This window comes from Microtus pennsylvanicus, chromosome X (assembly GCF_037038515.1).
Source record: "Microtus pennsylvanicus isolate mMicPen1 chromosome X, mMicPen1.hap1, whole genome shotgun sequence".
Lineage (NCBI taxonomy): Eukaryota > Metazoa > Chordata > Mammalia > Rodentia > Cricetidae > Microtus > Microtus pennsylvanicus.
The window spans coordinates 116492598-116515666 of NC_134601.1; the positions used below are offsets into that span (position 1 = coordinate 116492598).

Here is a 23069-nt window from a genome sequence, read left to right on the forward strand (position 1 = left end):
TTAGTAGGTTTTAAAGCTTGAGGGTGCTCAGCAATTCTAGGATAATGACAAAAGCCCTATTCAGAAGCCCTAGAGAAGGCAAAAGGACACAATGCAAAGCAAGCAAGCAACCAGAGAGCCTTGGTGATGGAGAGTCCCAAAATCTTACATTCCTTGAAGCGGGGTCAGCGCGCTGGATATAAGGCACTGTGGCCACCATTTAACTCATTCATAAGCTCACAAACACTAGACGATCCTTTTCATTTTGCACCAAACCTCTCAAGTTATGTGGCTGGTGCTGTTCTGTGACAACCACCAAGAGTTGGCCTGCATACCACAACCACTACTTCTAGCCCTAAACAAATGGGACTGAAGGAAAAGCCCTGAGAATCTTATCCCCTTGGTGACTTCAGAAAGGGGAACATGCGGGGAGAGGTAAGAGGGCTGCAGCCTTGGTTCCTTTTCAATCCTGGCAAGTCAGATGCCATCATAAACATGACCCCAAGCACACTCTGCAGCGTCTGATTCTTCTTCTCGGGCAGTCCTGTTCTAATCCTCCTTGCTAAAGAATCTACAGGCTGCCGCGAGCGGCGCCGTTTCCCAAGACTTCCTTCGGGCAGCGCTAGTCAGTCCAGCCGCTTTTAAGTGGGAAAGGAAGACAGCCGAGGGAAGGTACCAGAGGCAGCGGTGTCTAAACATGGGAAACCCCATCCTTGAGACGGCCTCGCCACTGCTGAGGAAATGTTTGGGGTCAGGAAGTTTTAGGGAGCCGGGTTTCAGGTGGCCGCGACTCTGGGGCCACGAGGTGGGCTATCTGCTAGCTTCTCCTCCTGAGCCAAAGGGTCAAAATCCGGCTTTGAACTCCGCGCCTCCGAGAAGGGGCGGAGCCACGGCGGAGGGAAGGGTTTCTGTGGTGGCTCTGCGTCTGGCTGCACCCTCTGAAAAGGCTTCTAATCGGCCACAGAGGTATGAGGGTTCCATAGTGTAGCGGTTATCACGTCTGCTTTACACGCAGAAGGTCCTGGGTTCGAGCCCCAGTGGAACCATAGCTTTTCCTCTAAACGCTATTGTCAGCATAACACCAAAAGCCTGAAACAATATTTTTCCTTTCTTCTACCTGTATTTCTCCTGACACTTTTCTATCTCAGAAGCGAAACGACAGACACCTCCTTCCTCTCAACCAAGGTCGCAGAAATAACCCAGAGTGGAGGCAGGGCGGGTTGGAGACTTAGCTGTTGTTTACTCCACCTCCGAGGGGCTCTGGAGTGCAGTAGCCCTTCCTCCCGAGCCAGAACAAGTTGACCTCCAAAACTTCCCACGAAAATACATCAGCGTAGAACGCTTGGACTGCAACTAAGTTTTTAAAAGTTGATGATGATTAAAGATTTAGGACTCAACTTTTTGATAGCTTATTCAACTCTAAAATATGGAGCAAGAACAAAAGCATCCTCCCTTCCCATGTAGCCGGAGGGTTAGTGGAAAGAATTTTCCTCTCTTTAAATAAGAATTCACATCCAGTTTAGAGTAAGTGTCCTGCTTTCAAATTTATTAATTAAATGTGGTCTTTGCCAGTTTCATACATGTATATATAATGCATCCTGACCAGTCTCGCTCCCCACCCATGTGTTGATGGGTGCCTAAATGTTTCTTCAGTTCGCTTTTGCTCCTTTTATTAGGGTTCTTTTGCAGGGAGAAGAACTTTCTAGGGGTGAAGGGATGTTTTTATCTTTGGCAAAAGTATGAGAGAAAGGTTTCTGGGGTCCTGGGGGTCAAGGGTCAGATGATGGTAGGCGAGAACTAAATGAGGAAGAGACACTTTAGGGTTATTGTTTTTCTTGCCTTCTCCCACCCCCAGTTTCCATTATACAGTATATGAATTTACATCTTTTTCTAACTCAAAAATATGAAATGATTTTCTGGTTAACAGTAAATTTACTCTTTTTAAACCTCATCCAGTAAAATGCAGTGAGGAACTGATTGCTGTGAACACATTTCCAGAATTTTCTCTTGCAAAACTGAAACTGTACATCCATTCACCTTGTTCCTCCCATCAACTCGATTTTTAATGGCCATGTAATAATGGTGGCTAAGTGCACCAGACATTGACCTAAGTACTTTGTTTTGTTTAGTTATGCTCAGAATCGAATGTGAGCCTCCTGCTCCCATAGTCAAAGCAAGGCTCGCCATCCTAAGCCAAGCTCCATCTTCCCTTACTATGTGCTTTGTGACCTCATCCCATCTCAACCTCAGCAGAATTCTGGGAAGTAGCTATTATTGCCATCATTTTACAGGCAGCGAATTTGCCTTCAAGTCACTCAGTTACAAGTGGATGCTATGGAGTTTCCTCCAGCTCAACTTGGGAATCTTTGCACTTAGCCAGCTTCCGAACCTTGGACATTCTGATTGTCCCATGCTGTCATTATCATAAGTAACTCAACACCGCACATCCTTATGTATACATGAGCCGCCACCACCAAAGATAGTGTTTTCCTGAGTGAGCAGATGGCAGCCTAGTGCCAGTTTCTTCTGGGAGAGAAGACTAGGACACAAACAGAGGCCAGGTCACTCCCTAGAAAATGATACTGGAGAAAGAATTAGGGACCGAGGTCCGATTCTTGTTTCCATTTCCTTCCCTTGCTCGCTTTACCTTAAAAGGGACAAACCCCGGTCCCTTCTTTGCTAAACCAACCTATGGTTCAACAATATTTTCTGAGGCTTCCTGCGGAGGCAGGGAACTGTGTGGGTTAACTAGAGGTGGGCTGAGTGGAAGACCTAAAACCGAACTGGAATAAGATGCTTAGCGAGGCCAGTGGCTCAAGTTAATCGCCTGCTCGTAGGCCAGCTCTCCACTTCAGGTAGGCAGAGCTGTGGCCAAGGACAAGGGGAAAATGCCACACAAGATCAAAGGCTTCTTCTTATTACTTCTCTTTGGCTATGAAGGTATGTGTCACTCTGCCATTGACATTTATTTAATATTTAATAATGTTATTTAATTAAGAAAATAGATGAAAAATCTAAATACAACCTGCATAATAGAAATTATTGGATAGCACCGTGTGAATTAGTTAACAGCTTATTAATTTTAAAAGTCATTTTTGTGTGGCAATTTTGTCACTGTCTTACTACTAACATGCTGGTTCCGTGAGGAGCTTTCTAAAGTTCAAATGGTGTTTATAATGCAACGGAAAGAAAGGCCTCCAAATTTCTATAAAACTAGTGTAAATTGCACCAATTAATGCGAGATCATGTGTTCTTGGAAAGTTTAAGAGGCGAAGTTCGAGCAATTGTAGAATTTCATATCCTAAACCCGACTATTACTGAGGGCTGAGGATGAAGCTATTAATAGATCCACTGGGACAAGTGTAAACGAGGACTGTCCTAGGCAAATCAGGACAAAGGGTCACCCTAGTTTAAATATGGATTAGCATAAGGCAAAGTACCACTGGAGTCTAATAAAATAATCCACAGAGAGCCAAGAAAGCCTAAACACTCATATACTCTGGCACTTTTCAATTTCTAAATGTGGCCCTAGCGGGCATAATATACTTAAATAAGGATAGATTAAAGCCAAATCTCTAAAATGCCCATCAAATAAATTTTAAATTCTCTCTCAGTCTTAGAAATAATACTCGTTAATGATGCTCTCGACTCTCATCAAGTCAGAATTCCTTCCAAAGTTCACAATTTCAAACACTAAAATTTGGCTGAAGGGCTGGAGATGTAGCTCAGTGGTACAGCCCTGCTCAGTCTTCCTGAGGCCCTGGGTTCAATCCCCAGAAGTACTATAAAGCAAACAAATAAAAGCCCCATTTTATTCTTTATCTAGGGTAGCTGTGCATACCTGCAATCCTAGTACTGGGCAAACTAAAGCAGGAAGGTCATGAGTTCAATGCCAACCTCAGCTATTTAAGTTTGAGGCCAACCTGGGCAACCTAAGACCCTGTCTCAAAACAGGAAGGAAGTCTAGGCTATATAGGAAGGTCTTGTCAGGGAAAGAGAAAAAAAAAGTAAGCAAGGAAGAAAGAAAGGAGGAGGGAGGGAGGGAGGGAGAAAGGAGGTTGAGTTACTCTTGTGAACATTGTGTGTTTATGAGTGTTAGAGCGAATGATCTGTCAATCAGACAACATAAATACACATAAGGGTCAGAATTCCTGACTTATGTCATTCTCTTCTGTTTTCTCCAAATAGAAATATATATATATTATATATATATAAATATCTTATAACTATAAGATATAATTATAACTATAATACACAATATAACACAACATGTATAATTATATGGGTTTGACTATAATTATATAACCATTATATATAATATATAATACCCATTTTCATGATCTATCTGTCTTGTGACTTTCATTATATAGTTGTATTTTTAGTGTTTAGAAAGACTCATAAAAATAAAATCTCAAGGTCATACTGCAAATCCTAAGATATGGTCTTTTTTTCTTAGTTTTCTTTTTAAATTTTTTGTGTTGTCATTATTTTGAGGCAAGAAACCATACTGAAGCCCAGGCTAGTCTTCAACTCACTATGTAGTCCAGGCTGAGTGTGACTTCATAGTAATCAGCCTGCCTCCACCTCCCGAGTGCTAAAATTACAGGCATGAGCCACCACACCCAATTTCTAAGATAGGTTTTTAAGAAGAGTTCATGCAACCGGTTGTCAGAATTCCATCCTTGCCCTTTGCAATTAAGAGTCAGAAATTTCTGCCTTTTATTTGTTTAGTTATTTATTTGTTTATCCACTCATTTCTTTGCTCAGGCCCGGAGATGGAACCCAAGGCCCGGTGCATGCTGAACAATGGCTCTATCCTTGAGATATAGGACCCACTCCTCCCACAAATTTTCCCAGGCTTTCTGATAGTTTTTGTTGCTTCTCTTTTGTTCCTCGTCCTTTCGTCCCACACAAGAAGCTGTAAGTGAAGTCTTTGATGCCGACACCCCTGGCTCTCAGACAGAAATTCACGGAGATCATACTTCATTTCACTTTCAGATGGTCGCCGTTGAGATTCATTTGGTCACTGCTCTGTTCTTTCGAGAGCCCTTTGTCTGGGCTTGGAGAGAGAGCTTAGTCTGTAAAGTGTTTACAGCTCACACACCAAGGGTTTGATCCCCAGAACCCTTGTTGAAAAAAAAATCAGGCATGGGAGCTGGAGAGGTGGCTTAGCAGTTGAGAACACTTGTTGACGAGTACCTAGGTTTGGTTCTCAGTGTGCTCTACCTCCAGTTTCGGGGGCTCAGACAGTTTCTTCTAACCTCCTTGGGCACCAGGCACGGTGCATATGCATGCAAGTAAAACACCAGTACACATAAAATGAAAATAAATAAGTTGAAAACAAGCCAAACATAGTGTTACATGCTTATAATCCCGGTGCTGGAGAGGCAGATGCCTGAGCCTTGTTGGTCTGCCAGCCTGACCTACTGGGTGAGCTCCAGACCTCTCTGGAGAGTCCCTGTTTCAAAAACAGGGTGTGAAAAGTAAAAGATGGCTCCTGAGAAATGGCAGCCACAATTGTCCTTTGGCCTCCACCTGTGCAACACAAACCCATATCTGAATATCTGCAGCAGGGTAAACATTAGAAGTCAGAAGCAGAATAGGTCCCCTCATCTGACAACACTGCTCACCGGCTCTCCCTGCCTGTCTAAGTTTTCTTTTCTTTTCTTTTCTTTTGTTTTCTCTTCTTTTCTTTTCTTTCTTTCTTTCTTTTTGGTTTTGTTTTGTTTCTCGAGACAGGGTTTCTCTGTGGCTTTGGAACCTGTCCTGGAACTAGCTCTTGTAGACCAGGCTGGCCTCGAACTCACAAAGATCCACCTGCCTCTGTTTCCCAAGTGCTGGGATTAAAGGCATGTGCCACCACTTCCTGGCCCCTAGTTACTTTTCTATTGCTGGGCTAATGTACCATGACCAAGGTAACCTATAAGAGGCAGTTTATTGGGGGCTTACATTTATACATTATATACATTATATCGCAAAGCTGAGAGATACCTAACCGGGCCTGGTGTGAGCTTTTGAAACCTCAAAGCCTTTTTCCAGTGACGTGCCTGCTCCAACAAGGCCACATCTCCTAATCCCTCCCAAACAGTTCCACCGATTGGGAACCAAGAATTCAAATCCATGAGTCAATGGGGGCCATTCACACTGCCCCATGGGTAGAAGTCCTTTAAATGTTTACGTGTGTGTGTGTGTGTGTGTGTGTGTATTCCAATGATCTGATCGTCCTAGCTCCAACTATCCCAACAGCACTGGTGTTGCAAGCCCAGCTTTTTACTTAGGTATAAGAATCCAAACTGCAGGTTTCATGGCTGCACAGCAAATGCTCTTAACCACCTAAGCCATTTCTTTAGCTCCTAATGCATCTTTAGATTAGACCCACCCTCCCATGATCAGTAACAAAAGACACACCGTTGACAGAAGAGGACAGGACTTTTTCCTGTCCTACGATCACTAATCCTTGTGCATGGCTGAGGAGTTCCAGATATATCTACAAAGACCATAGAAACCATCTGTCCAAGTTGAAGGATCAAGTGGGAAGTGTTGGGAAGTATACATTTTCTTACCCACCTAACCCAGGCCCTGCACCCGTCACCCTTCTTTAGAAGGACACAAGTCAGTCCAAAATGGACAGTGTGACCTGGTGACCTTTTGTGTATGCTGCCCAGAGCCAATGTGGTTATTGTGGGAAACAGGGAAAATACAGGACACCATGGCTGCATTTAATCAGTTTATAGTCCAGATGGAGACATAAGCCCACGCACATGGGGAAGACACATTCTGTTGGGCAGTGGGAACCCAAGCACAGGGGTTATTCGGCTCATTTATTCTTTGTCGTTTCTATTCTTTGGTGACAGCAGCAGCATGATGTGAAATTAGAGCAGGGGATGGGCTTTGTTTCTGCACTGGATGAGGGTTCATTTGGAAACACACATGTGATCACACTTAGACAACCACCTACATCATAGAACTACGTTGGGGTCCCATTTATCTTCCACTGTGCATCGTGGATCCTACGCTATTCCTGATAATTAAAACATCCATCCGAATAAAGTGTGTTAGTCCATTCTTCGGTTCTCATTTTACAGGTGTAACAGCCATCAGGCATTGCAGATTTTTGTAAAGAGCAACCTTTTTACAGAATTATTTTGGCTGTGTGTATGGGGAGCAGTATGTGCATATGCGCGCAGATGCCTGTAGAGGCCAGAGGCATCGGCTCACCCAGAGCTGGAGTTACAGGCAGTTATGAGCCACCAGACCCAGGTGCTGAGAAGAGAGCTTTAGTTCCTGCAAAAGCAGCCTCTGAACCTCTGAGTCATCTCTCCCGCCAGAAGCAACTTTTTTTGAGACGTGGTTTATGTGCCGTTTAATCCATCAACTTAAAGGGTTTACAACTCAATGGTTTTAACATAACTTACAGGTTTGTGGCACGTAAGATCTAATATTAGAACCTTTTCATCACTACAGATATTAAATACTCACTCCCCATTCTCCCCATCCCCCAACCCCAGGCCCTGGCATCCACAAATTCCTTTTGTGTCTATAGATTTGCCTCTTCTAGACTTTCCACTGAAATGGTGTTACACGACATGTGGTCTTTTGTCTTTTGCTTGCCGTGTGTCTGTGGGGTTCATCTGTGTTGAAGCATGAAAGGATAACAGATTTACCCATGAATATGCCTGTCGCCTAAAATAGCAACACTTTCACACCAGAAGCAATTTCCTTCTTTCTTCTTCCCAAGAGGGACATTATTGCAGCCTTCTGGTTTTCTCTGGTGTCTTTATTCGTGTTTCTAAAGTAGATTAAGGGACTGGTTGCTTTTTTTTAATCATTCATAGTTTTACGCCTTTCTCGGCTGCTTTGTGTGCTTCTATAGGAGTGAATACTGTATTTGATGATAATCAAAAAGACCAAAATGACCTCGATGTCTCTAATGTACACCTTTCCTCGTGGGCTTGCAAGGTCCAGAGGTGTGCAGAGAAATAAGCATGCCTTGATTTAGTTCTTATTATCCTTTTTGTTCCCCCTGTGGTAACAAGGGTTTCTCCTTTGGATAAAAAGGGCACACGAGCTCATATTGCACAAATCTCGGATGAACAAGTGGCAGGCATCACCTTTAAACGTGTGCTGGGGGCACGAGAACAACCTGAGTAGGCAGAAAAAGATGCAGCTACATGATCGAAATCATTGATGAGTTTTCTTGTAAAGGTTGCCTCCCCGCCCCCTTTCTCTCTTCCCAAACAATGTCAGAGTCTGGTGTACGTTGTAGACAAAAAGAGAAAGGCTTATGCTTGTATTCCCCAGTTGTTTGGGTGATTAAATCATTTGGGGGGGGGGGGAGACTGCAACAGCTACTTTCGTTCCTTGCTCCCTTGGTGACAGCGTTTTCTGCAAAATGCCTGCTGTTCCTTCTTTCTCTGCTCATTTTCATAGGAATCTGGCACCTTAAAATCCCAGGCTGCCTGCAGACAAATGCTTGCTAGGGAGGGGAGCCAGTGGGTGGGGGAACCTGCAAGAAATCAGCTCCAAATTTAATGAAGCATAGGAATATGCTTTGACACCACGGCTGCCTAGTAGTCAGGTCTCATCCCTAACCCTTCAGGAACAGGGAAGGATGTGGAAGTCCCTGGAGGTGATTTGCAGAACCTCTTGTGAACTGTTGGCTGGCTCACTTGAAGTTTAGTACATGTTTTTCAGTGACAGATTTGGGCTTCTATCCCTCCTCTTGTATGTCACCACAAAAGTCTTGGCAAACTGATGTTTCTGTAAGCAGTAGGACCTCTGGGAAGCTGTCTCTTAGCTATCCCAGCTTCATTTGAGGGTGGGAGGTAAAGAACAAATGCCTCGTGATTAACAACCCCAAAGTCAGACAGACACTAATTGCTCATTCTCCAGGTCTAAGGATATATATAGCTCAGTGGTCTGGTTGCAGGCTGGTTTTGAACTCACTGTGAAGCGGGAATGGCCCTGAGTTTCTTCATCCTGCTTCCATCTCTCAAGCGCCAGGATTACAGGAGTGAATGCCACCATGACTTGTTTGTGTGGCGTTGGAAGTCAAAGCCTAAGGGGTATCTAGCTTTCTGGGACCTCATAGTAACACACCCATCCCGTTGATGAGGTCGGACAGTTTAAACACAGCCCCAGAGTGATTTAATCACCTCCCCCCAAAAGCCTCCATCTCCTGATGCTATTGCATTGGTGAACAGATTTCAACATAGGAATTGAGCAGGGAGGGGAGAGAAAGGGGGAATCTAAACAATTAGAATACAGCCAATAAGTACCAGGTGACCGCCTACAAAAATGGCCTTCCCAAACCCAGCATGGAGCCTCATTGTCTTAAATATCAGCTCTCTCAGGAGGTCGATGTTGAATAATTAAGACGGCAAGGCCAGCCTTGGTTACATAATAAGTGTGATGATACTAGCCTGGGCTACTGAGATCCTGCATCAAAAAAAGAGCACCATAGAGAAACAAACAATGGCATTCCTACACCTACACTGCTACCACAGAGGGTCAGTTCTGCCTGTATCAGGTGACTAGCAATGGAGGACTTGAAGACCTGGAAGAAGACATACCACTGGGCAGTACCCATGGTGTGTACTTTGATGCTGAGGAGGTAACGGAAGTAAAGGAAGCGTATGTCTTTAGTAAGAGTCAGGGTCAGTAATTTCACTGGCAGACAGCACACTGCTAGCTCTTCTAGGACCTTGCTCTGCTGTATCAAGCTTCCTACACTCCAGTGCCAGGCTCACAGTGAGCGCGCCAATGTGGCCACAGAACAAGGAAATGTGTATTCATGAGCCGGTGGCCTTTACGCTCATGATGAAAAAGAAATGAAAAGTGTCTTCTCTCAAGTTGTAAGCTTCTCGTGGGCATCAGAGTCTATTGTTAAAAAGCAAAGAGGTTAAAGGAGGGGCTTCTAGGCCCCATTGTCTACACTCAGGTTTCTTTTGAAAATTTTACAGTAGGTATGTATTGTTTTCTAGTCAGAACAGAAATAAAGGGATCTGTGTTGTTGAAAAGAAGTGGAGCTTTGGCACTAACGAGGAGAAAAGGAATATGTTTTACTTATTCATTCTAAGGTTCAAGGCTGAGACTGCTTATGACAAATGACAGATTAATAGAAGCATGCAAATTTGGGCTGATGACAGAGCTCAGCTGGCAAAGTTCCTGATATGCAAGTATGAAGACCTCCGTTCAATCCCTAGAAATCAAATAAGAAATCTGGGCACAGTGTGGAAGGGGAGGCAGGAGGCTTCCTGGGGCTTACTGAACAGCTAACCTAGCCTATTTGTTCATTTCCAGGCCACTGAGGGAACGTATCTAAAAAAAAAAGGAAACATCAGAGGCTGTCCATGGTCACATACACAGTACATACAGGAACACATGCAAGCATGCAAATTCACTTATTAAGTAAGTTGAGGTAGGAAGAACACTTATTCACTGTTAGTGAGTGTGTAAACTGGTGTAGCCACTATGGAAATTAGTGTAGAGGTTTCCCCCAAAAAATCTTAAACTAGAACTACACTGTGATCCTAGCCTACCACTCTTACCAAAGGACTCTAAGTCAACCTGTGATAGAGACACCATATACAAGCAGGGCGTGGTGGTGCACACCTTTAATCCTAGCACTCGGGAGGCAGAGGCAGGTGGATCTCTGTGAGTTCGAGGCCAGCCGGGTCACAGAGCTAGTTCTGGGACAGCCATGAATATAGTGAGACTTTGTCTCAATGTGAAGCCATGACATTTACAAGAAAATGGATGGAACTGGAAATCATGTTAAGCAAAGTATGTCAGATTCAGAAAGACAAATACTGCATGCCGTCTTTCATGAGAAAAGGATGAGAAGAAGAAAAAAGGAGAGATCTTGGGGCAGGGATAACAGCATACGTGTGACATGAAAGCAGAAGGGGAGTTAGTTATTTGAGGGTAGAAAATGGATCAGGAGGATGAGGGGAACAGACAGAAAATAGGGGAAGGGAGTAAAGGAAGAAGGTAAAAAGAAAAAGTTTGGGGGCTAGCTAGGTATAGTGGTTCATGCTTTTAATCCCAGCACTTCAGACACAGAGACAGGCAGATCTCCGAGTTCAAGGGCAGCTTGGTCTACCTCGTGAGTTCCAGGACAGTCAAGGCTACACAGTGAGCCCCTGTCTCAGAGAAGGTGGCCAGGGCTAATACTACCACAGCTGCGCTGGAGGACTTAAACCTGCGCCTGCTAAATTTTGCACTTTCAACATTCCCAGATTCCCAAATTTATATTTTACTGTGGTTCAATAGACAATAGACTATAGACTATGTGTACTATAGACAAACCTCAAGAAGAACTTTCAACCAATAGTCAACCCAAAATAACCTTTCAGTTGTTGTTTTAATTATTTTTTTATGTGTATGGGTGTTTTGTCTGTATGTATGTCTGGGTGCCACTTGTATGTCTGGTACCCTCAGAAGCCAGATGGCTATGAACCCCCATGTAAGTGTTAGGAATTGAACCTGGGTCCTCCTGAAAAGTGTCCAGTGTTCTTAATTCCAGCCCCAGTTGTTTGTTTATGAGACAGGGTTTTGCTAGGTAGTCCAGGCTGGTCTTAAACTTTCTTTTTTAACTAGACATGGTCTTATGTACCCCAGGCTTGCCTCAGACTTTCAGTGCAGCTGAAGATGGCTTTAGACTCCCAATCCTCCTGCCTCTTCCTCTTGGAGTGCTGAGATTACAGTCCTGTGCTGCCATGCCGGGTTTAACATGAGGGTGGCGCAGGGAGGGAACTGGGAATCCGTTCCTGAGTAGCATGTTCAGGCAGACACTGCACGGAGGAGGAAAGGAAGGGGTGGAAAGGGAAGCAAGGCAGCAGGAGAAGAGGAGGAGACTTAGTCAGTAAAAGAAAAGGGAAATAGGGGTGTAACCTGCTTTGGAGAAGAGGTTCTCAACCAGGAGGTCACCCCCACCCCTTTGGGGGTTGAATGACTCTTTCATAGCGGTTGCGTAAGACTATCAGAAAGCACAGATGTTTATCTTCTGATTCCTAATAGTAGCTAAATTACAGTTATGAAGTAGCAATCAAAATAATTGTATGGCTGGGGTTGTGGTCACCACAACCTGAGGAACTGTATTAAAGGGTTGTTGACCTCAGGGAGGTTGAGAACCACCGGTTTAGAGAGTAAACTCCCAAATGTACTTTTTAATGATATAACTTCATTATTTATTGTGCACACATGCCACCTTTTCTTTATCCATTTCTCTGTTGAAGGCCATTTCGGCTGGTTCCATATCGTGGCTACTGTAACTAGTGCTCAAGAAATGTGGCTGTGTAAGTGTTGGTGGTGTGTGGTGTCACAAGTTGCCTCAGGATCCTGCTACCACAGCTATGCTGCCCTTACTACCACTGTGCCTTGCTTGCCATGCTAGATGGCACCCTCCAACTCCTAGCCCAGAGAGAGCTTTGCCTAGGGTGCTTCCTGCAGGTGCCTTGTCACCAGCGAGAAAGTAACAAATGCAGACCAGTTTGTTAAATGATAGGTCTATACCACTGAAGAAGAACCAAAATTTCTTCCGTTCCCATATGGCTCCCAAGATCATGTTGATTCTCAGTCACCATTTGATTCCCAACACCAAATGTATTTTTAAAATGCACACTGAAGGGCTGGGGGTGTAGTTCAGTTGGTAGAAGGCTTGCCTCGTTTGAATGAATTAAATTCCTAGTACCATATAAACCAGGTTTGGTAGTGTGTAGTGATATTTCATCTGTATTTTAAAAAATAAAGCTTGCCTGAAGGTCAGAGAGTAAAATAGCCATACTGGTCAGCCTTAGAGACCAGACAGTGGTGGCAAACACCTTTCATCCAAGTAGCCACACCGGTTTGCCATAGTATCCAGGCGGTAGTGGTGCATGCCTTTAATCTCAGCACTAGAGAGGAATATAAGACGGGAGGAGACAGCTCTCACACACAGTCTCATTCTGAGGTTCCTAGAAGGCAAGATCGCCATTTCGGACTGAGGTAGAGGTAAGAGCCAGTGGCTGGTTGTTTTGCTTTGCTTTTCTTTTTTTTTAAAATATTTATTTATTTATTATGTATACAATGTTCTGTCTGTGTGTATGTCTGCAGGCCAGAAGAGGGCACCAGACCTTATTACAGATGGTTGTAAGCCACCATGTGGTTGCTGGGAATTGAACTCAGGACCTTTGGAAGAGCAAGCAATGCTCTTAACCACTGAGCCATCTCTCCAGCCCCTTGTTGTGCTTTTTTGATCTTCAGGTTGAACCCCAATTTCTGTCTCTGGGTTTTTATTTATAGTGCTACAGAAGTGCATGACTTTAATCCTAGCAAAGGGAAGGTGGAGGCAAGATCAAGATTTCAATATTATTCTTGGCAAAAGAGAAAATTGGAGGCAAGCCATGACACGTGATACATAAGACTGTCTTTCAAAAAAAACAGAATGAAGTAAGAGAGGGAGAAAGAGGCGGAGGGAGACTGAAGGGGCTGAGAATGTAATTCAGTGGTAGACTGGAAGCTTAGCATATTCCAGGCTCTGGGTCCCACAAAACAAACCAAGCACACAAAACTGACTGGAGGCAGCCGAGGAAAGCTGGGAATGAGTGAGACATCTGCTCCAGGGAAGAACAGTCCAGTGTCAAACAGTTGGCCCTGAAAACATACATGCAAATAGCATTATATGGGCCAAACAGTTTATATTTATGAATGAGTATACACACACACACACACACACACACACACACACACATATACACATCTATGCATGCAAAAGCCATTAGTGAAAAAAAGGCCATGAATTTGAAGGAGAGTGCAGAGGGGTATATGGAAGGGTTTGGAGAGAGAAAAGGGAAGGAGGAAATGTAATTATATTATCATCTTAAAAAAATAAACCAGGCAGTGGGGTACACTCCTTTAATCCCAGCACCCCGGAAGCAGAGGCAGGCAGATCTCTGTGAGTTCGAGGCCAGCCTGGTCTACAAAGTGAGTTCTAGGTCAGCCAGGGCTGTTACACAGAGAAACTCTGTTTCGAAAAAAAAAAAGATAGATAAATAAATAAATAATTTTTAAAAAGGCTTTTCTGGGAGAAAAAGGAGGGGACTGAGAAGATTTAAATTAGAATGCTAATGGTGTTGACAATGACAGTGGGAAATAAAGCACGTTGGGGCTGTTAAAGCCAAGGCTGATGAGCTCAACCCAGTCCTGGGAATCCGCGTGGTGGTAGGAGAGAACCAGACTTCTGCAAGTTGTCTGATCTTCACACTGGTGCAATGGTCGCCTTACTCCCCCACTTCACCCACCCCCACGCATAAACAAGTAAACAAACAAACAAATAAGTGTAGTTTTAAAAAGAAAGGTGTATTGTGCCCTGCTTTGGCATATTGATGTATTTTCCATAATTCTACAAGGAACAAAAATACTGTCATCCTCTTCCCACCTCATTTCCCAGCACCGGCGGGAGCTTCTCCTGGTGGCTGCACCCTCACCGGGACTTCTTCCAGAATGAGCTTCTGACCTTCCAGGGCATTATTTTCAGTTTGCTTTTCCGTGCGATTGATGATTCTGTGGAATTTCTCTCTTTTCTTAATTTCATTTTTCCTCTCCTGTTCTTTTGCTCAGCTACATTGGGATTATCATCGACAGAGGTATGTTACAGTAAGAATACTGGAATTTCCATCAGTATTGCTTTTGAAGTTAACTAATTGTATGAGTCTAGCACTGGGGGAGCGTGCAGACATGAAACCTAGGACCTTGTGCAAGCTAAGCAAGTGATTTGCTTTGAGCTACACACACCTGAAGCCTGAGAGCGTTTTTTCAAATGTATATTATTTTATTTGTGTGTGGGTTGTGTGGGGCGTGTGCACATGAGTGTAAGGGTGCGCACACCTGAGCACATGCATTTGAAGGTGAGGGGAAGACTTTGGATGTCATCCTCTATTGCTTTGAGACAAGTGCTCTCGCTAAACTGGAAGCTTTCTTTTTAGGCTAGGTGGGCTGGCCAAGAGCTCCCTGAATCACAGGTCTCTATTCCCCTAAACTGGAAGTGCGGGCACATGCAGCCACACCCAGCGTCCTACCTAGGTGCTGCAGATTTCAATTCAGGACCTCATATTTGCACAACGAATCCTCTTACCCACTGAGGCATCGTCCCAGTGCCTTTTCAAATGCATTTCTAAAAACGTTTCAGACTAAAATTAGGCCTGTCATTCCAGCACTCAGTAATCAGACACTAAAGGTTAGCCTGGCTGCACAGTGACTTTCAGGCCAGCCTGGGCTACAAAGTGAGACCCTGACTCAAACAAACAACAAAGGAAAGGAAAGGAAAGGAAAGGAAAGGAAAGGAAAGGAAAGGAAAGGAAAGGAAAGGAAAGGAAAGGAAAGGAAAGGAAAGGAAAGGAAAGGAAGAAGAGATAAAAGAAACAAGAAAGGAAGGGAAGGGTGCGGGTGGGGAGCAGCTAGGAACATAGCTCAGTTGTCAGAGTGTTTATCTAGCATCCATTTGCATCTGTGGTCCATTAAACTGGATGCGGTGATGCAGGTCTATAATGCCAGAACTCTAGGTTAGAAGCCAGGTGTCAAGGGCTCCTTTGACTGCATAGAGAGTTCAAGGCCAGCCTGGAATATGTGAGAACCTGTCTCAAGAAAATAAGAATAACAAAAACAAAACCAAAAATAAAAAAAAAATACCCACCCAGACCTATTTTAGGAACCTTTGCTCACGCTAGGCAAGTGATTTAACACTTAGTCACACCCCTAGTAAGACTGGTGGGGCTTCTTTGTTCTTAGAATTTTTCTATGTAGCACAGATACCATACCCAGTTAGACTGGCATCTGTTTTCCTGTTGTTATTGTTGCTTTTTTTTTTTGACTCAGATTCTCATGTAGCCCAGGCTGGCCTGGAACTTGATATATAGCTGATGATCACCTTGAACTTTTTAAAAAGGATTTATTTATTTTGTATACAGTGTTCTATCTGCATGTATGCCTGCAGGCCAAAAGAAAGCACCAGATTTCATTACAGATGGTTGTGAGCCACCATGTGGTTACTGGGAATTGAACTCAGGACCTCGGGGAAAAACTATCAGTGCGCTTAACCATTGAGCCAACTCTCCAGCCCATCACCTTGAACTCTTGATCCTCCTATCTCTATCTCCCAAGTACTGGGATTACAGTCACATACTATACCATAGGTAGTTTTAAAATGGGATGCCTAGATAGGACCCTCCAGGGAGCATGATGAGTCCAACCTGGTACTGGAACTCCATCCCCAAGAAGGTCAACATTATTAGCCTACAGTGACAGACATTTACTTATGTAGAATCAAAGATAAGAAGGCCATGGTGAAATACGTCTTTAAATTCAGCATTTGAGATGTAGAAGCAGGAGGGGCAGGAGGTTCAAGGCTATCCTTGGCTACACAGAATGTTGGAGGTCAGTCACCCTGTGCTGAATTCGGCCCTAGCTTGAAACAAAACAAAAAAGGGAATAGGAAGATGGCTCATTTGGTAAATCACTTGCCTCTCATGCACAAGGACTTGTGTTCATTCAATAGAACTTAGAAAACATTTTGGGCATGTTGGCAGGAGCTTGTAATCCCAATGCGGGGGAGGTAGAGATAGGAGAATCCCTGGGCATGCTGGCCAACCAGTCTAGCCTAATTGGTGAGCTCCAGACAGATAAGAGACCCTGCCTCAAAGGAAGCAGCTGAAATTCCCGAGAAAGGCACCCAGCTATTCTCTAGCCACCACACATGAGTATCCAAGCACACATGCACCCGAACATGTGCACATACACATACACATTGTATAAAAATGGAATATAGAGCTGGGGTACCTTCATTGGAAGAATGTTTGCTTAGCCTGCATGAAGAAGCTCTTGATTTGATCATAAGCACCATATAAACTGGGCAAGGTAGCATCCATCTATAAACCCAGCACTCACAGGAGGATGGGTTAAAGGTCATCCTCTGCTATGTAGTGAGTTTAAAGTCAGCCTGGGATACGTGAGAGAGACCTTGTCTAAAAAACAGCAGCAGCAGCAAGAACAACCCAAGCTAAAAAAGTAACATGAAATCAAAGAAAAGTGGCCACCGTGTGCGTTCAGAGGCACACGCTATAAGGAGTGAGTTTGACCTTTGCAAGCAAGCTTCTTGTGGTACACTGGCTAGTTGTCTTTGACTGTGACTTCTATGACTTGTATCACTCTGGCTGCCTGCAGGATGAGGGCGAGGACCCCTGGTACCACAAAGCATGCAAATGTGATTGCCAGGGAGGAGCCAATGCTCTGTGGTCGGCTGGAGCTGCCTCTTTAGACTGTATTCCAGGTGAGTGGCTCAACACCCTACCATTCCTCCTTCCAATGCCCAGTTCCTCTGCTTGTGTTTTCTCCCATGCCCACTTGTGGGAATCACATCTCACACTGGCCACTGCTCCAACACGCTCCTTCCCTCTCTGCTTGACTGAGATGGTCAGATGAGACCCAACTGTCAACGCAATCTGAAAATAACTGAGTGGGGGGGGGAGTCCCCTTCTTATGGATATCAGAGGAAGGAGTGGGTTCTATGTCCTGTGATTGATGAGTAGTCCATAGTATGTACTTGGAGTCAGGCTGTCTCCAAATCAACTTTGAGGGTAGGAAGGGCAAGAATCTGGAAAAACAAGTTGCTTCAGTTCTAGAAACCAAATTATTATTGTTTCTTGGATTGTCAGAGTTCAGCCAAAATGGAGGAGCTCTACAAAATGGTATGGTCCTGGCCAACACTAACTACTGCCATTGTGGGTTTGGAAGTAGCCACAGACATTGTATGAACGCATAAGCATGGCTGTGTCTCAGTAACATTTTATAATAAAGCAGGCACTGGTGAGCTCAGGTATGGTGGTACAAGCCTGTGATTCCCAACACTTGGGAGGCAGAGGCAGGAGGATCATGAGTTTGAGACCAGCCTGGGCTATACAGTGAGACACTGTCACTAACAGAACAAATGGGTGATGAGTTGAACTTGGTTTAGAGGTTACAGTTTGGTGACTCTGCTCTGTGGGGCTGTTAGGAGGAACGGATAGGACAAGGCGTCATTGTGTTGAACTTGGCCAACAGCAGCCTTTATTAGACATTGGTTCTTTTGTTTTGTTACGTCCTTGGAGTTCGCACTGAGAAATCAGAGCAGACTTGCAGAGGCTTGCACTGTCTCTGCAAATATTTGTAAGGCTTAATCTTTTCCATGGCCCAGGGCCAATTGTGCATGAAACTGGTCTGGCCACCCCTCTCCCGGTTATGACAGTGCCCTTCAGTCTCCTTTCCTCATCAGAAACTTAGTCTCTTCAGAGAACTGTGAGGTCAGGATGGGGAGCTGGGGGACAGGAAGGCTGTTCAGCGAAGTGGGGTTTTTCCTTGGGAATGTTGTCTCACTATGTTTGGTGGGGACTCATGAAGCTGTTAAATGCTGGTGTGATCTGCCCAGTCTTAAAGGATCTTCTCTAGTAATGCATGTATAAATCTGTTCAATGACTTTAGCTGCACACCTACTGTGTGCTGGGCACTGATAGGAAGTCAGGAACAAAGGCTTTGGCTCCGCCATGGTGAGAGTTACCATTTAGTGGAAATGATTTTTTTTCTGCTGTGGATGGGGAGATATGCCTCCTCCCAATGGAAGACCCTCTAATCCAGTGCTTCTCAACCTTCCTAATAATGCTGTGACCCTTTAATACAGCTCCTCAAGTTGTGGTGTCTCCGAACCATAAGACAATTTTGTTGCTACTTCATAACTATGATTTAGTTACTGCTATGAATCATAATGTAAATATCTGATATGCGAAAGGGTTGTCTGATCCCCCAAAGGGTTTGAGAGCCACAGTTTGAGACCCCTGGACTATCCTGCAGGGCACTCTCCATTCTTATGCCCGAAGGGGAAGAACCATACCGGGGCACAGGTAAAGGGTGCAGGTGGTCACTGTTTCCTCTAGCAAGCACAAGGGTTTTAGAGAGGAAGGAAGCAAAGCAGGAAGTGAGTCCACCCTCCACAGTCTCCTGAGGTGACAAAGGGCTGTCTCTAGTACCTAGACTTCTATTTTTTTTTTTCATTTTTATTTTTTTTTTTTTTTGGTTTTTCGAGACAGGGTTTCTCTGTGGTTTTGGAGCCTGTCCTGGAACTAGCTCTTGTAGACCAGGCTGGCCTCGAACTCACAGAGATCTGCCTGCCTCTGCCTCCCGAGTGCTGGGATTAAAGGCGTGCGCCACCACCACCCGGCGTGCCTAGACTTCTAAGTTGCCAAAGATGGAAGCTTTATTAGAAGCAGTCTTTCTCCACAATTCAACCCGCTACACTTAAGAGGCAGGAATACGTATGAAGGTGGAACCACAGATAAAGGGAGTAGCTGCCTTGTTGAGGGGGAAGGGGTGTTGTTGGAAGCCAGGTGGAGCCTGCCAAGATTAGGTCTGCTGTTTTCCTCGGAGCCTTGTCCCTTCCTTCTATCTGGTCAGCTAGATCACCATCCATGCTGCCGTAGGCACTCTTCCTTTCTTATTGTGTCTGGCCTCGCCATTGTGAGCCCAACCTTTGTTATCCAAAACGTTTTCTATAGGAATATGAGATCCACTGGGATTTCATTCCAAAGAAGCTTCTTGGGAAGTAGACAGGGGGCTGGGGATGCACCTCTATTGGCGGGAGGCCTGTCTAGCAAATATAGAGCCCTGGCTTTGACCTTTGGGGCTCATGATCCCAGCACCCTGGAGGTAGAAGCAGCAGGACCATTATTTCAAGACCGTACTCAGTGCTACAGAGGGAGTTTGAAGCCAGCCTGGATTACATAAGAAACTATGTCGAAAATAAATGAAGAGGGCCCGTGGCATGGGTTAGCAGGCCAAGATGCCTGCTGACCGGACTCACACAGCGGCGGGAGATGGCGACTGCTTCAAGTTGTCCTCTGACCTCCAGATATACACTGATTTCCACGTGTGTGTGCTGGCACACTCCCTTCAACCCCTCCCCAAATAAGCAAATATATTGAAAATACAGAAGAAAAACAGAAAAGAAATTGAATAGGGATTGTTTATGGGGATTGCCTTTATTAAGTCAACCACCTGAGGAGCTGAGAAGGTCCTGCTTTGGCTATTTGGTCCCTTATGGAGTTGCCATGAACTTGAGGTTCTAACCTGATAGTATATCTTGGCATAAGTGTTCTCTTTGTAGCATTTTTTTTTCTAACACCATGGATACCTTCAGGAAGAAAGAACAAAAGCCATGTCATTGTGTTAACTGGCTGTTCTGTGAAAGAAAAGATTCAAGGCAGCAGGACTAGTTTCAAGCTTCCAGGAGTCACTCGTTGGTCATGGTTTCTTTCAGTCTCTCGTGGAATGCCAAGAATACCACTTCGTCGGTCTGGATCTTGATGTTGAGTGCTTCCATCAGGGCCTGCCTCAGGAGGGAAGATCCTAGAAAGCACAGAAGTATGGGTGCTGTCACTCAGAGATGCCCAGAGAGTGCACAGGGCTACTTAGGTTAAAGCCTAGAGGCTCCACCCATAGACTAGAAGACCAGGGACCTTTAGCTGCAGCTAAAACTGTTACAAATACCAATTCTGCCTTTTCCCCAGCTGAGCTAAGATCGGCCTGGCCTCTCAAGGATGGGGTATAACAGGGCGGGGCATGAGAAAGCCTAAACAATCCAGGGGTTCTGGCTGGGGATATAGTTGAGTGGTAGAGTACTTGCTTAACATGCGTGAAATCCTAGGTTCAATCCTCAGCACTACAAAAAACAAAAATAAAAACAAAGATAACCCCGTGGTTCCTCAGTAATTTACTTTTGCTCCAGATTTATTTGCTATGCAAATGCATATAATCTTTTATAAATATTTTTCTGTTTTATTATTCTATGTTGTATTATCATTTTGTATTTTCAATTCTAACACACACAAACACAGAGTAACATTCATCATCTCAGGAATTTCTTATCAGAAATGTTCCTGAGCTTCCCTGTCCTCCCTTTTAAAAGACAGGATCTGCTGTCGTCAAGGAGGACCTTCAACTCTTTGATTGTCCTGAGAACTACAGTTGTAAGCAGGTTCCACCCGGATTAGTTTTCTTTGGGTTTCTTTAGGTTAACTTTGTTCTCTGTTGTGGTGCTTGGGATTAATCCTAGAGCCTCACGCCACAAAGTACTTGGTGAACTATACACCAAGACTTTGTACGTGTTGAAAAGAACTACCACTGAGCAACATCCATACTCTGACTTTAGCCCTGAATATTCTTTATAAACAAGACTGGGCCTCATACAGAGCCACAAAATACAGACGGAATAAAGCAAGCTACCCTGTTAAGTACCTTAGCAACCCATTCCACATGTGTCCTTACACATCAAGGGTCACTTGCGCCATAAAAGGTGCAAGGTTTTCCTTTAAGAGTAAAATGACTACAGGAATCATGTCATACGGGCTGCCAGGTGACTTGAGATGGACCAGTAGGAAGAATTCTTTCTGTGCAAGCTTGAGGACCCGAGGTTCAATTCCCAACACCCTCATTAAAAACTGTGTTGCACGCCTTTAATCTCAGCACTCAGGAGGCAGAAGCAGGTTGATCTCTGTGAGTTCGAGGCCAGCCTGGTCTACAGAGTGAGTTCCAGAACAGATGCCAAAGCTAGGCAGAGGAACCCTGTCTTGAAAACAAAACAAAACAAACATAAAACCTCACCACCACCGACAAAAAAAACTAGGCATCACAAGGTGTGGAGACACACACTTTTAATTCCAGCACCCAGGAGGTAGAAGCAGGCAGGTTTATGAGCTTGAGGCCAGCATTGTATACATAGTGAGTTCCTGGCTAGCCAGCACTACTAGGTGAAACCTGATCAAAACAACAACCAAAACCAAGAACACAAAAACTAGGCATTTCAGTGTATGTGACCTCAGCATTGGTGAATGGAGAGAGGTGGATTATGGGAGTTTGGTAGCTAGCCGGTCAAGAAAAAACACTGAGCTTCAGTTCAGTAAGATCTTTTTTCATTATACATACCAATCCCTGTTCCCACTCCCTCCCTTCCTCCCATTCCCTGCACTTTCTCCTCCACTCCAACCCTCTATCCACTCCTCAGAGAGGGTAGGTACATTTCTTTGGGGGAAGGTCCAAGGCCTTCCCTACTAGGCAAGGTATGAGCAAGGTATCCATCCAAAGAGAATAGGTTCCAAAAAAGCCAGGACAAGCTGTAGGGATAAAACCTGATGCCACTGCCAGTGGCTCCGCAGCCTGTCCCAGCCATACAACTGTCACCCACATTCAGAGGGACTAGTTTGGTCCTATGCTTGTTTCTTCCCAATCTGGCGAGTGTTGGAGAGCTTCCATTAGCTCAGGTAAGCTGTTTCAGTGGGTTACCCATCATGGTGTTGACCTCTTTGCTCATATTCTCATTTCCCCACGCTTCAACTGGACTTTGGGAGCTCAGTCCACTGCTCCGATGTGGGAAGAGACCCTGTCTTTTTTTTCTGATTTAAAGATGGTTTTTTTTTAATTTTTTTAAATTTATTTATTTATTAAAGATTTCTGCCTCCTCCCCGCCACCACCTCCCATTTCCTCCCCCTCCCCCAATCAAGTCACCCTCCCTCGTCAGCCCAAAGAGCAATCAGGGTTCCCTGCCCTGTGGGAAGTCCAAGGACCACCCACCTCCATCCAGGACTAGTAAGGTGAGCATCCAAACTGCCTAGGCTCCCACAAAGCCAGTACGTGCAGTAGGATCAAAAACCCATTGCCATTGTTCTTGAGTTCTCAGTAGTCCTCATTGTCCGCTATGTTCAGTGAGTCCGGTTTTATCTCATGTTTTTTCAGACCCGGGCCAGCTGGCCTTGGTGAGTTCCCGAAAGAACATCCCCCATTGTCTCAGTGTGTGGGTGCACCCCTCGCGGTCCTGAGTTCCTTGCTCGTGCTCTCTCTCAATCTGGACCTTGAGATTTCAGTCCGGTGCTCCAATGTGGGTGGGTCTCTGCCCCTGCTTTCTTTCATTGCCTGATGAAGGTTAATATTCAGGAGGGTGCCTATACGTTTTTCTTTGGGTTCACCTTCTTATTTAGCTTCTCTAGGATCACGAATTATAGGCTCAATGTCCTTTATTTATGGCTAGAAACCA

General features: G+C 44.7%; 1 protein-coding gene and 1 non-coding gene across 2 annotated transcripts in view; both read left to right on the forward strand.

Annotated features, from left to right (window-relative positions):
- The first annotated feature begins 402 nt into the window (after window positions 1-402).
- Rs1 (retinoschisin 1) overlaps window positions 403-23069 on the forward strand; it is a 30177-nt gene continuing 7510 nt past the window's right edge. Inside the window, exons 1-4 of the mRNA XM_075956993.1 lie at window positions 403-414; window positions 548-945; window positions 14411-14606; window positions 17179-17284. Coding sequence (XP_075813108.1) covers window positions 403-414; window positions 548-945; window positions 14411-14606; window positions 17179-17284 — 712 coding nt within the window. The remainder of the gene's footprint in view (window positions 415-547; window positions 946-14410; window positions 14607-17178; window positions 17285-23069) is intronic.
- Window positions 953-1025, forward strand: Trnav-uac (transfer RNA valine (anticodon UAC)). The gene has a single exon. It is a non-coding gene; the product is annotated as a tRNA-Val (tRNA).